At 30.4% G+C, this 15,372-nt stretch overlaps 1 protein-coding gene across 4 annotated transcripts in view; it reads right to left on the bottom strand.

Annotated features, from left to right (window-relative positions):
* LOC126748203 (phosphatase and actin regulator 1) overlaps positions 1-15,359 on the bottom strand; it is a 101,780-nt gene extending 86,421 nt beyond the window's left edge. Inside the window, exons 1-3 of one of the 4 annotated variants that reach the window (XM_050457271.1) lie at positions 15,187-15,359; positions 13,331-13,426; positions 1,784-1,816 (exon numbers count right to left, since the gene is read on the bottom strand). In XM_050457271.1, coding sequence (XP_050313228.1) covers positions 1,784-1,816; positions 13,331-13,426; positions 15,187-15,262 — 205 coding nt within the window. In that variant the 5' untranslated portion in view covers positions 15,263-15,359. Of the gene's footprint in view, positions 1-1,783; positions 1,817-2,021; positions 2,232-13,330; positions 13,427-15,186 lie in introns of those variants that run through there. The other 3 variants (XM_050457273.1, XM_050457274.1, XM_050457275.1) reach the window with 3 other exon arrangements.
* Between the last annotated feature and the right edge of the window lie 13 nt (positions 15,360-15,372).

The raw sequence follows: 15,372 nt of genomic DNA, 5'->3' as shown, positions 1-15,372 counted from the left end.
TATAATTATATAAAATTTAAATACACAAACTGTGTTATTAGATTAGATATTAACGACGAAACTAGCTGGTATTCATGCGTATTATTTTGGAAAACAATAATTTTTTTAAACAATTTCTTACCGGTAAGTTGTCTAGGGTGGGTGGAGGGGTAAAGGTAGGATTAATGAAAAACGATTTTTTTGCGGAAAATAATTACATGACAAAAAAAAAGCTTCTTAAAAAAATTATAGGTGATAAAAAATCTATAGTTCTTGTAAAATACAGTTTTTAAATTAAAACTATTGGTATATTTATCAACCGTATACAATACATGTATATTTATTAAATTGTAGAATATACGTATATCATATACGATTCTGTTTACAAAAGGGAGATAATTTAGGCAATTAAAAAACTGACAAGGGATTTACATATCTAGTTTTTAAACTCAATTACTACACCTGAAATATTTGATGAAATTCTTTTGAAAAATCACTGTTTTTGTCCATATTACCCAATCTAATAACGCTGTTTTTATAGTAAATATTAATATAAAAAATTATATCAAATTTAAATAAACAGTGCTATTAAAATAAATATTGCATATATATGTTATATCCAATCAGTGATATAACATATATTTTCTGCAAAAACATTGTTTTTTATCAACACAACCCTTACCCCCCCACCCACCCCAAACATGTTTCCAGTAAGAAATTCCTTTGAAAAATCAGTTTTTCGTCCATAATATCCAATTTAATAGCACTGTTTTGTATTAAATAATTATAAGTATACATATAATTATATCAAATTTAAATAAACAAACTGTGTTATTAGATCAGATATTAACGACGAAACCACCTGCTATTCATGCGTATTATTTTGGAAAACAATGATTTTTTAAACAATTTCTTACTGGTAAGTTGTCTGGGGTGGGTGGGGGGGGGGTAAGGTTAGGATTAATGAAAAACGATTTTTTTGCAGAAAATTATTATACTGACAAAAAAATGCTTTTTTAAAAAAAACTTTTTATAAACTTTTCTCACATAACCTTAAGGTTTTCGAGTAAATCGTGAAAAAACCCAAACATGTAATAAACCTTCTTCTGAAACATGAATAAAACATTCCTCAACGTATATTACGCGGACATTTTATCCGATGTTTACAGTTGAAGTTCAACCAAAAAATATCTAGGTACACCTAGTCTAAACCAAAAATAAACTATCGTGTGCTGCTTGGGTAATCAATTAATTTTAAATTCCGACTTTACTGATTCACCTCCTTTCTCCAACTACTGTCCACTCTTACTTTCTTCTTTATATATTTTTTTTATTGCCATCTTCCTCAGTTCAACTTCCGCACTCTGAACAATAGAAGACACGCATTTTACAGTTTCCTTGAATTAATACCGATTTAAAATATTTATTAACTGTTCCTAAAAATATACAATAGATCCAAGTCAAATTACGTAGGCAACGTAAATAAATACGGGGACAATAAAACATTTTATAGTGAAACTATAAAACGTGGCTACCACTCTAAGATCCACGTGCCACATGGTAAATAAAATGCCTAGAGAACAATTATTACATGTTTGTTTATAGTCAATATTGAATAATGTTATTGTTGTACATTATATACGTGTAAATGTTCAAATCGGATTATAACAACCCTGAGCGGGCACAAAAATGTGTTTAAGAGCTATAATGTAGTGGAAAATGTGAATTTAAGTTCTCTATGAGCAGATTGGTTGGTTTTGCATGATTTCGCTTAATATTTGATGAAATATATGGAAACACTTACCATTTGAGTTATTTTTTGAATCTGAAGACGTACCTAGAAAAAAAAAAACATAATATTAATTATATATTTATAATATGTAATTGACATGTACACAGATAAATGAATCTATAATAATGCCAGTTAATCACTTTTATTATTATATGTCAATAGATTACGTTTATCAAGAGGCGGCAGAATGCTTTAGAAGTGCATAATACAATAAAAAAGCACATCAGTGAATATTCTTTAACGAACCCACCGGAGACACTTGGAACAGAATCCTTCTCTTCAACTTCATCAATAGAGTCAGTCGAAGTACTCCTGTTTAAATTTCTCCTACTTCTCGAAATTCTTCTTATTAAAGAAGCCATTTTGTGAAGCACCGCCACTCATTCACTCTCAAATGATTCACTGAAACCGTCACTAGAAAAGTCACTTGTTCACTTACACACCTTGGTACGCAGACTATGCCCTAAGTTATAAATATAAGTAACTCAGTACGTGATTGCTTATCTTATCTACTATTTTTTTTTTAATAGCATACAAACATCGTGAGGTATTAACCGTGTATTGTTTTAGGCTTGTAAGGCGACGCGTAATGAAAATTATTTTCCATTTCGATTTTGTTTAGATAAGTTCACACTATCGGGTTTACTAAACATTAAGGCGATAATATGGTGCAATTCATCATAATGTTTTTCGTTTTTTATAAGTGAGTCATTGAGAGTCAAGGCATTGGTGCAAACTTTCGTGGTGCCTCCCTCCCAATTGAAAAAGTGATCCAGACTTTTGGAGTCATTTTTCATTTTCTTCCAGGCATTCTTGAGTCATTTTTTGTGACTTTCAGGCATTTGTAATAGTTGTACATGTCCTCTCATTACAAATTCATTTTTTTTTAAATGGCTAAATATTACAGATATTCCAGGCGTTTCGTCTTGGAATTCAGGGCAGATTGTTTTTTTATATATTCCAGACATTCAAAGTCATGTTTCATCTTATTCCAGGCTTATGAGGTCATTTGAAGCAATTTATTACGTATTTCATATAACTGGAATAATTTTTCACTTTATTCCAGGCACTTGAATATAGTAATAATAATAGTAGTAATTTTCACTTTTTCTCTATAATATGGTGAAATCCGACGTTTCGTTTTCCTGAAAACATCATCAATATTTTTTTTAAAATACGTCCCTGGACTATTTATTTATTTTTTTGGTCAGCTCTATATCCGGTAAAACGTATGACACTTATTAAAAAAAATATATATATTTCTGTAATTATAAAATTACTATATACGAGCCTATCTTTGTCTGACACATGGTTTTCTCCATAAGTTACCTCTCACACTCATTGTGATGTCCAAAACAGGAAAATTTCATATTAAACTAAAAAATTTGTTTTTTTTTTAAATTTTTTTAATGTGTCGTAGCAAAAAAACTGTTTTTTTAAATACGGCCCTGGTTTTTCATAAAAAAAATATTTCTTTTTCTTCCAGGTATTCCAGGCGTTTCTTCCTGAAATTCAGGACAGCTTGGTTTTTTACATATTCCAGATATTCAAAGTCATGTTTCATCTTATTCCAGGATTTTCAGGCCATTTGAAGCAATTTATGACGTATTCCATATATTTGGAATAATTTTTTACTTTATTCCAGGCACTTGAAGTAATTTTCACTTTTCCTCTATAGGTGGTCGTGTCAAGTTCAAAACCCGACGTTTCGTTTTCCAGAAACCATCATTAACATTTTTTTTGAAATACGTCCCTGGACTTTTATTTATTTTTTTGTGAGCTTTATATCCGGACACTTATTAAAAAAAGATTATATAAATATAAAAAAAAACTATGAACCTATCTTTGTCTGGCACATGGTTTTCTCCATAAGTTTCCTCTCACACTCATTGTGATGTCCAAAACAGGAAAATTTCATATTAAACTAAAAAATTTGTTTTTTTTAAATTTTTTTAATGTGTCGTAGCAAAAAAACTGTTTTTTTAAATACGGCCCTGGTTTTTCATAGAAAAATATTTATTTTTCCTTAAATACAACAATTGTAATTTTTTTGAGAAAATGGCGACATCTTCGAAGTATTTCAGGCGTTTTTTCCTGAAATTCAGGACAGCTTGGTTTTTTACATATTCCAGATATTTAAAGTCATGTTTCATCTTATTCCAGGATTTTGAAGCCATTTGAAGCAATTTATGAAATATTCCATATATTTGGAATAATTTTTTACTTTATTCCAGGCACTTGAAGTAATTTTCACTTTTCCTCTATAAGATGGTCGTGTCAAGTTCAAAATCCGACGTTTCGTTTTCCAGAAACCACCATCAACATTTTTTTGAAATACGTCCCTGGACTTTTATTTATTTTTTTGTGAGCTTTATATCCGGCCACTTCTTAAAAAAAGATTATATAAATAAAAAATAACTATATACCTATCTTTGTCTGGCACATGGTTTTCTCCATAAGTTTCCTCTCACACTCATTGTGATGTCCAAAACAGGAAAATTTCATATTAAACTAAAAAATTTGTTTTTTTTTTAATTTTTTTAATGTGTCGTAGCAAAAAAAACTGTTTTTTTAAATACGGCCCTGGTTTTTCATAAAAAAAATATTTATTTTTCCTTAAATACAACAATTGTCATTTTTTTTGAGAAAATGGCGACATCTTCCAGGTATTCCAGGCGTTTCTTCCTGAAATTCAAGACAGCTTGGTTTTTTATATATTCCAGATATTCAAAGTCATGTTTCATCTTATTCCAGGCCTTTGAGGTCATTTGAAGCTATTTATTCCGTATTCCATATAATTGGAATAATTTTTCACTTTATTCCAGGCACTTGAACTAATTTTCACTTTTCCTCTATAAGATGGTCGTGTCAAGTTCAAAATCCGACGTTTCGTTTTCCAGAAACCACCATCAACATTTTTTTGAAATACGTCCCTGGACTTTTATTTATTTTTTTGTGAGCTTTATATCCAGACACTTATTAAAAAAAGATTATATAAATATAAAAATAACTATATACCTATCTTTGTCTGGCACATGGTTTTCTCCATAAGTTTCCTATCACACTCATTGTGTTGTCCAAAATAGGACAATTTCATATTAAACAAAAAAATTTGTTTATTTTTTTAATGTGTCCTAACTAAAAAACTATCAACTGTTTTTTTTAATACGGCCCTGGTTTTTTATTAAAAAAATATTTCTTTTTCTTAAGTAAAACAATTGTCATGTTTTTTGAATTAATAGCTACATCTTATCCCAGATATTCCAGGCGTTTCGTCCTGGAATTTAAGACGGTTCTGTTTTTTATATATTCCAGATATTTTATTCCTGCAATTTATTACGTATTCCATATTTATGGAATAATTTTTCACTTAATTCCAGGCACTTGAAGTAATTGCCACTTTTCCTCTATATAGGATGGTGAAATCCGACGTTTCGTTTTCCTAAACATCATCAATATTTTTTTTTTAATACGTCCCTGGACTTTTTATTTATTTTTTTGGTCAGCTCTATATCCGGTAAAACGTATGACATTTATTAAAATATATATATATATATATATATATATTTCCGTATATATAAAAATAATTATACACCTATCCTCTGTCACACTCATTGTGCTGTTGAAAAAAGCAAAAATTTCATTTTAAACTAAAAAAAAATGTGGTTTTTAATTTTTTTTAGTAATTTGAAAAAAAAAAATCTTTTTTAATTACGTCCCTGGTTTTCTTGTAAAAAAATATTTCTGCAAATATAAAGCCAATTAAAATAATTATATATCCATCTCTGTTTGGCGCACGGTTTTCGCCATAAGCTTATCTCTGTCACATTCATTGTCCTATAAAAAAAACGCGACAAAGGGGACACAAATAAATTCATATTTTATTTTAAATTCAAATTGTGCGCGTTTTCTTTCTTTGCATAAGTTACATTTATGGCGAAAATAATGCGTGGGACAGAGATGGATATATCTTAATCCTAAATTGCGCTTAAAAAATAAATAAAAAAATTCCCGCACTCTGAAGCAAACAACCTTTGGACCTAAGGGTTGGCAGCAATCCACGCCCATCTTTCTTAACAAAATTTACAACCCCTATAATAATTCAAGTGACAACACTTTTATAAAGTATCTTCCCTTATTTATCATATTGGGGTGCTCACATTGATTTAAGAAACCTTTCATACTTAAGACGTTATATCCGCTCAAGAAGGTCTGTTATATAAAAAACCCCTTACCTTGTCTATAACTTGAAAACTCCCCATCACTATGACTATGGGTAAGCATCCAATTATTGCGATCCAGCTTACCGACTTAACAATTTCTATCATAAAAATAACATCATCTTTAATATGAAAAATAAGGAGTCTTTAAGTATAAGAACTAACACACAATCGACTCAACTTAAAGGACAACGGACCTATCTCACTAAAAAATTCGATGTACTTCGGATAAACAGGATATTTATAGGTGAGGTTATATTTACGGATATCCAGATTGCACTATCCAGAATCCAGACGGCCTCGGCCGTAGCGCAGGCTGTCTGCGTCACGGACGGGGTTGGGCGAACTGAAAAATCAACTGGATGATGGGGACCAAAAAAAAAAAAAACGTGACTATTAGAGGGTTGCAGCTGCTTTCCATGACATTTCTGGATTAATTAAAGGCAGACAGGATGCGCTCTGGATGTTCTTTTTACCAGGTGTTAGGCTATTTTCAAATTTACCCCTCGAATAAGATATATTTTTAGGTGAAGTTGATGTATTTAGAGCAAGACTGAGTGATTGTTAATTTTAATTAATTATTTGTTGAAGCCACTTACAGCTGAAGATATCATAAAATATAAAAGAAAATAGATACACAATACACATAATAATAACGCAGAAATTACCTATAGCAATAATAAATACCTATATAACATACTATTATTGGTCAGTTCAGTACTGTTTCAGTTTATTTATTATTATTATCTTAAACTAATTGAATCAATGTAAATATTCGAAGCATACAATTTAAAGGATTCACAAAATTTACAAATGGGAGAACTTTATAGATAGCAAGTGTTTAAAACAAAAAGTAACTGACTAAGAATCTTAGGATAATTAATAAAGGTTTTTGGTGAATTATCAATTACTGATGAAGCCAATTTTTAAAAAAATTGCCAGTGGCGTAACATACGGAGGGACTTGTTCTTTTTTGCCTCAAATCTGCGAGGTGATAAAATATTTTTTTATTAGAAGTCAACTGTTAGATAAAATGTGCTTAAAAAATGCAAGGGTGTCAAAAATTATTCATAAGTCAAAACAAATTTTATTGTTTAGAAACACAAAATTAACCAGTAAAAGAAGAATAAAAATAAAGTCAAAAAAGGAAAAAAAAATGCTTTGGGTACCAAACGAATTTCTTAATATATACTTAATAATACATCCATATCTCCAGAAAAAAAGTATTAATCTAAAACCCAAGTAACACATCATCGTTAAATATATTCAACGATTTTTTAGTAAAAGGTATATTTATTAAGCTGTAGAATATACGAATATCATATACGATTCTCTTTACAAAAGGAAGAAAATTTTAGCATTTAAAAAAATTGACACGCGATTTACATGTCTAGTTTTTAAACTCAATTACTACACCTCAAATATTTGATGAAATTCTTCTGAAAAATCGCTATTTTTGGTCCATATTGTCCTATCTAATAATGCTGTTTTTATACCAAATATTTATATGTAAAATTACATAAAATTTAAATAAACCGTGTTATTAAATTAAATGCTGAATATATATTTACCTGGAAAAACCTTGTTTTTCATCATCACCACCCGTGCCCCCCCACCCACCCCAAACATTTTTCCAGTGAGAATTTTTTTTGAAAAATCGCCGTTTTTCGTCCATAATATCCAATCTAATAGCACTGTTTTTGTATTAAATATTTATATATATACATATATATAATTATATGAAATTTAAATAAACAAACTGTGTTATTAGATTAAATATTAACGACGAAACCAGCTGTTATTCATGCGTATGATTTTGGAAAACAATGATTTTTAAACACAATTTCTTACTGGTAAGTTGTGTGGGGTGGGTGGGGGGGCAAGGGGAAGGTTAATAAAAAACAGGTTTTTTGCAGAAAATTATAGGTAATAAAAAAATCTATAGGTATTAATTTAAATGCTCAATATATATTTACCTGGAAAAACCTTGTTTTTCATCAACACCACCCGTGCCCCCCCCCCCCCCCCCCCCCACCCACCCCAAACATTTTCCCAGTGAGAAATTCTTTTGAAAAATCACCGTTTTTCGTCCATAATATCCAATCTAATAGCACTGTTTTTGTATTAAATATTTATTAATATACATATATATAATTATATAAAATTTAAATAAACAAACTGTGTAATTAGATTAGATTTTAACGAAGAAACTAGCTGTTATTCATGCGTATGATTTTGGGAAACAATGACTTTTGAACACAATTTCTTACTGGTAAGTTGTGTGGGGTGGGTGGCGGGGAGCAAGGGTAGGGTTAATAAAAAATGGGTTTTTGCAGAAAATAATTGCCTGAGAAAAAAATCCTTTTGAAGAAAATTATAGGTAATAAAAAAATCTATAGTTAGTAAATTAATTAATGTATATATATTTTCTGGAAATCATTGTTTTTCATCAACACTACCTGTACCCCCCCACCCACCCCAAACATTTTCCCAGTAAGAAATTCTTTTGAAAAATCACCGTTTTTCGTGTATAATATTCAATCTTATAGCACTGTTTTGGTATTAAATCTTTATTAATATACATATATATAATTATATCAAATTCAAATAAACAAAGTGTGTTATTAGATTAAATATTAACGACGAAACCAGCTGTTATTCATGCGTATGATTTTGGAAAACAATGATTTTTAAACACAATTTCTTACTGGTAAGTTGTCTGGGGTGGGTGGGCGGGAGCAAGGGTGGGGTAATAAAAAACAGTTTTTACGCAGAAAATAATTGCCTGCGAAAAAAATGCTTTTGATGAAAATTATAGGTATTAAAAAAATCTATAGTTAGTAAATTAATTAATGTATATATATTTTCTGGAAATCATTGTTTTTCATCAACACCACCCGTACCCCCCCACCCACCCCAAACATTTTCCCAGTGAGAAATTCTTTTGAAAAATCACCGTTTTTCGTCCATAATATCCAATCTGCTAGCACTGTTTTTGTATTAAATATTTATTAATATACATATATACACATCAAAATGGTCTAAGGAACACTTAGAAAAATAGTTTTTTTCGCCTTATAAATTTTTATATATTTATATTTCCATACGGAATAGATACTACCTTTAATATTAAGATACCAACGAAGTAAAATAAATATTTGGGTACGAAAAATCATGCGAGAACAGTTTTCTTTAGGTTTTAAGAAAATTTATTTAAAAAAAAATTTATTTAGTACAACGGCAATAATTACTACTAACAAATGAGCTGCTTTATTTTGGTTTTACCTCTATTTATATTAATAATATGCAACTTATGCATATCTAATACTAATTACAAGAATTAGAGTAAGCCATCTAAAATCGAGGAATTGTGTGAATAATACAATGTAATAATAATTATACAGGGGTATAACTGAACCCACGTTTTTTGCTACTTACACATTTTGTCGAAATAACGCAGATTATAATTTTTAAATTCTAACGCAATATCGCATTTTCTGTGGTTCCAACCGAACAATTGTGATTTAGTTTTTATTCAATAAAAATGGAAAGACGACATTTAACTCGAGAGGAAATGCTAAGAGCAGTCGGAATGCTTGAGGCAGGAACAAGTCAAAGAGACGTTGCAAGAGCTTTGGATACATCTCCCAGTGTAATTAACCGTTTGTGGACAAGATATAGAGAGACAAATGATGTTAGAGAACGGCATCAAGGCCCGTCGCGAGTTACCACACCTGCCCAAGACCATTTTATAACTTTGCAAGCTCAAAGAAATCCCACGGTAACAGCCTCTGTTTTGGTTCAGCAGCTCTCACGAGTGCATAACGTCGAGGTTTCAGGTCAAACTATTAGAAACCGTTTGCATGAGAGAGGACTTCATGCCAGAAGACCCCTAAGGGTTCCTCGGTTAACTTTAGGAAATCGAGGTGCAAGATTAACGTGGTGCCAAGAACATGTTAATTGGAATCAAGAAAGATGGGCCACAGTTCTTTTTACGGATGAGTCTCGATTTTCATTTTATCCTGTTTCTGGTAGAATTCGTGTCTGGAGAGAGGAAGGAAATGAAAGTCGTTTGCGTCATGCCCGGGAAGTAGTAAGGCAACGTGGTGGATCACTAATGTTTTGGGGTGGCATTAGACTTGACGGAAAAACGAACCTCATTTTTGTGGAAAATACAATGACTGGAATAACTTATAGGGATAATATACTACTGCCTGTAATTGTTCCATATTTACGCGAAGCACGGCTTGTACGAATCGCTATTGAGGAAAATCAAATCAATCTTCTACCCTGGCCCTCTACCTCACCAGACCTTAATCCAATTGAGCATGTTTGGGATTGGTTGAAAAGGCAACTTCTTCAACGATTTGACTTTTTTCAAAGCGCTCTGGAGCTTCGTCTTGCTGTGACACATGTTTGGGAGGAGTTGCCCCAAGAATTAATTAATAATTTAATTTTAAGTATGCCTAGGCGATGCCAAAGTGTTATTAATAATAGAGGTGGACCATCTGGCTACTAGTTTAATTTGTATTATTTTTATAATTTTTTTTAATAAACGGTAATAAATGGGATTTTGTTCTTTATTTTTATTTGGGCCCTAAATTATGAGTAAATTATAATCTACAAAAAAAAGTTAATAATTATATTGTTATTTTATTCGAATAATGTAAGAAAATCGCAATAATTAACTTTTTTCCAATCTTCTCAAAAATATTAACATATTTGTATGTGTTCCCTAGACCATTTTGATGTGTGTATATATAATTATATAAAATTTAAATAAAAAAACTGTGTTATTAGATTAGATATTAACGAAGAAACTAGCTGTTATTCATGCGTATGATTTTGGGAAACAATGACTTTTGAACACAATTTCTTACTGGTAAGTTGTGTGGGGTGGGTGGGGGGGCCAGGGGAGGGTTAATAAAAAACGGTTTTTTTTTTCAAAAATAATTGCCTGAGAAAAAATGCTTTTCAAGAAAATTATAGAAGATAAAAAAATTGATATTTTTTGTATCTATACTTTTTTCACATAACCTTAAGGTTTTCGAGTAAAACGTGAAAAAACCTAGAAAAAAATAGGAAATGCATTAACGTGGCTAGGATTTAAAAAATTAAATTTATTTAAAAATATGCCCCTTGATGCATAAAGCACATCCGCAAATTAAAAAAAATATCTACATTGGTAGCAAAGTTATTTAAAAAAAAATCTCATTCCATCAAAAGCATTTTGTAAACATCTTTAAATGGTATACAATATACCTTACTTAAAGGTTTAACTTTAATGAAATAATAATTGCATATTATTAGCATGTTATAAAATATTTATCATTGAAGTGCAATCAAAAATGTACACCAGGTGTAAACCAAAAATAAACGTTTATTTAACTATCGTGTGATTCGTGTGTTACTTGGGAACTAAACTTCTGCAACAATAAAATAACAAGACAGTCTAAAATTTGTCTAGAAAGTATTCATCAGTGCTATAGTAAGCTTTTTCTAACATCAATTTCTTAACTCGTATCCTACATAATTATTTTGCTATTTTATTATAGGCTCAAGTTTTATTTGCACATACTTTGTTTTATCTTTGTTTATGCAGTTGAAAGAACTCGTCCATTATCTCAAAGAGACCTACGTAAGTAGAGAAAAAATAAAAAGCCTAAGTCTCGGTCTCAAAATATATATATTTTTTTATACATGTTTCTCTTAAAAAAGCATCATCAGACCCTATATACTAGTAATAACACTCGCGAGATGACCTGCTTAGTACAAGTATGTATATATGTATGTATCTGATGATGCTTTTTTAAGCGAAACATGTAACCTTCGGGACATATAAAAAATATTTTGAAACCGAGACTTAAGGTGTTTATTTTTTCTCTACTTTGTTTAAGTACTTGTAGTTTGTATATGTATTTATTTTATTTTTGTTTTACAATTTTAACTCGCGGCTTAAATTTTATTTATACTTTTTCTGTATGTGAGACTTTGTGTTTTTTTGCATGTGCATTGTTTCATATACTTGCTTATTAGATTTTGTATGAGCACCTACAAGCACACACTTATTTTAATTAACATTTTTTATTTTTGCAATTTTTTTATTGATTTAAATATATATTACCTTTGTAGCTGAAGCTAAATAAATATATTATTATTATAATTTATAAAATATAGTCCTTCTAAGGAACAGTGGAAGATGGCTTCTTCGAACAATACTTTTTATGCATTAAAGAAAGAAGTATAAAAAATCCACAGGAGTGTTAATATATGTAAACTGGTAAATATGGCTTACAAGATTCTCTATAGCTAATCAGAGACAAATATCTTATGACATGCATTTGCAGTACTGAATTGAATAAGTAGGCCGAAGAGTTTCCCAAAAACAAACACCATAACGTAAATGTGAATCAATCAAAGCATAAAAAGCATCAATATATTTGTCGAACTTCAACCTACCATCGATAACCAATCTGTTACAGCAAGAGATTGTACACCTAAGCAGACATTATACATAAAATTTAAAATATTTGTCTTTGAAACATTTAATTTAAATGCTGGTTAACCAGTAGTGGTATCCTTGCTATGCCAAAGAAGAGTAGGGTCATCAGCAAATGAAGTGCACTAGCCAATAATCCATGGTAAATCCTTAATTGAAATTAAAAATAAGAGAGGACTTTTGATTCTTCTGCTGGGATACTCCTTGAAGTTGTTCACCATTTAAACATTATTTGATTACCATGCAAGAACATGTACTTACTGATATTTAAGACTGAGTCATTCACTGATTGAAAATGAAGAATTTTATTCCAGGCAAATGAAGTAATTTATTATCATTTGTGGGGTTGTTTAGTTGTTTTGTGAGGTTCTTTATTATCAACAAATTCTGATATACAGACACAGGCAATGGCACTGCCTTTAATTTAAATTTCTCATTGTTTGGTATTATTTGTATCGCCTTAGGAAGTTTATGAAATGCTGTGTAATAAGAACCTTTCTGGTAACAATGTTAATAAAAAGCACTGTTAGTGTTAAAAAGATGTGTCTAATTATTTTCTTTTGTGCAATAAAGCATTAACCTTGATTGGGAATTTCGAAGAGTACTAGAAGATTATTCCATTTGAACATGAGCAAAATAGTGGACTTTAAAACAATTCTTGTGTCCTTAAGGATCTATAGTAGCATCTCTTACATTCCAGATATTAGAAATAATTTTTAATTTTATTCCAGGCATTTAAGAACTTCACATGATTTGTGGCATACAAATGTTTACACCCAAAAAATTAATTTTTGCCATAATTCCTCAAAAAACCTAACTATAATATATGTAGGTACTTACTAATGTCTCCATTTGTCTTACTGTCATCAAGGGTAAGTCCAGTAGTTCCAGTGCTAGTTGCCTCCGGTATGGGTGATTCTGTTATATGTCCATTGTCTGCAAAATATCCACTTTTTTTCTATATTGCTTTAATCTTTTTTAAAGCAGTGTTAATAAAAAAACATGTAAATGTTAATTATTGCAAGGGAAAAAATACTCAAAAAATTTTATTACTAATTTTTATTGAACATCACAAACAGAACTTAAACATTTATTTACAGGTATAGACAACATGTTCTACCACCCATTCTAACAAAAAGGTTATAAATATTAGTTAGTAAAAGCAACTAAGGAAATAATGAATTTATTGCATTTTCTTGCCAGCTCTTTTTAACACTTGTTGACTTAAAAGCTTAAATCGGCGGTTTGTGTTACTAAACTTGACTAGACTGCTTGAACGCATTTTCCTCATGATAACTAATATAACCTCAGAAGGTAAATCCTCCATACATGCAAATGGGATACCATTTTGTTTCAGAATAGAGTATTTTACGGGAAAAGCAATATTGTTCTTGACCGTCAATGAAAATTGTCTCAAGCGTTGAAACCTTAATTTTGAAAAGGTGGTGTTTGATGATGCAAAATAAGTCAATGGATCTAAAAGTAAATTACAGGTCCTTTTCTCTATTCCTCTAACAAAACAGTTTACAACTACATCATCTGAGGCACAAACGATTAACACATTCACTTCATATTGCTCTAAATGTGGTAAATTCAGTCTTAAACTGTATGATTTCCTGTTATCCCCTACAGTGGCTGGCACATAATTACTTAAAGCCAAAACCCTCCTGATATCAAACCCAAAAGTTGTAATATCTGAGACATACGTGTTCGGAATGAATCCGCATTCAATCATTAAAAGATAAATTAACCCGACTAAAATTTCAGTTCTTGATTGAGCGTTTCGAGATTCAAGAAATGCCAATATATTCTGCAGACTCTTTGGGCATTCTTCTGGTGATTTGTAATCTTCTAATAAAATTGGCTTCAGAGTAACTAAAAATAAGGCACATTTTCAGTCCCAGTGTAAAACAAAAATCTTATGAAATAAGAATAGATGGTCAGAAAACTAAATGCTAAAGTAGATAAAAAAAGAAACATTTTTAGAAGACTGCGAATAAGAGATGAGAGCAGTTTGAATTTATCCAAGAATGCATTAATTCCTCAGTTTTGTAAAGACTGTACAAGGAATGTTTATTTTATATTGATAACATAAACCAGTGGGAGGAATATTTATAATGCTTTGCTTCCTACTTAATTTTATCTTCTGACTTGTGCAGAGAATTGTCTATTAAATTTATAAAACATATTTCTCTAACACCCTGTATATTGCTAATATAAATAGTTTAGTAATGATTGCTCCCTTAGGGTGACTTCAGTCCATCAAATAATCAATACTTTATAACCCAATCATGGACCTAGTAAACACAGAAAACAAATAAACAGCCTGTTGAATGTCCCAAACACAAGGCTGAGATTATTGTTGTCAATTGATGTTATGTTCATAAGTAAACTAATAATTAGTGGTTTAGATTGAGAGAATTATTGCTTTATTACCAATCCAAGTCAATCAATGAAGTGCATAAACAAAATAAAAAGGAAATATCCTGGAATAGTGACTCATAAAGACTACCGATAATACTGGCTTTAAAAGGTGAAAAATATTGACTCATAGCAGGGATAAGCAAAAAAACGTTCTTTCTAAGTTAATATTGATTTAAACAAGTAAATTAAAGGATAAAAACCAAAAACAAAGGGAAAGAAAATGCAAAAAATCACCATCTGTCACCAAAATAGGTTAGGTGCATTCAACTTACCGTTTTCGGTATTTTGAGGCTGATTTAAAGGGGTTTGAGATGTTGTAGCGGCTTGTTCAGCCTTTTCGTTCTCCATCTCGACTAATTTTATGGAAAAGAAAAGCAACAAATAATTCTTCCAGCAAACTAAGGTTTAAAAAATAAAAAATAGTTTTTTTTTTATTTATTGACATTGGCAAAGTAACG

The sequence above is a fragment of the Anthonomus grandis genome, chromosome 22 (genome assembly GCF_022605725.1).
Source record: "Anthonomus grandis grandis chromosome 22, icAntGran1.3, whole genome shotgun sequence".
NCBI classification, from domain to species: domain Eukaryota; kingdom Metazoa; phylum Arthropoda; class Insecta; order Coleoptera; family Curculionidae; genus Anthonomus; species Anthonomus grandis.
The sequence above is the reverse complement of the archived record's forward strand: the minus strand, read 5'-3'. Positions and strand labels throughout refer to the sequence as shown.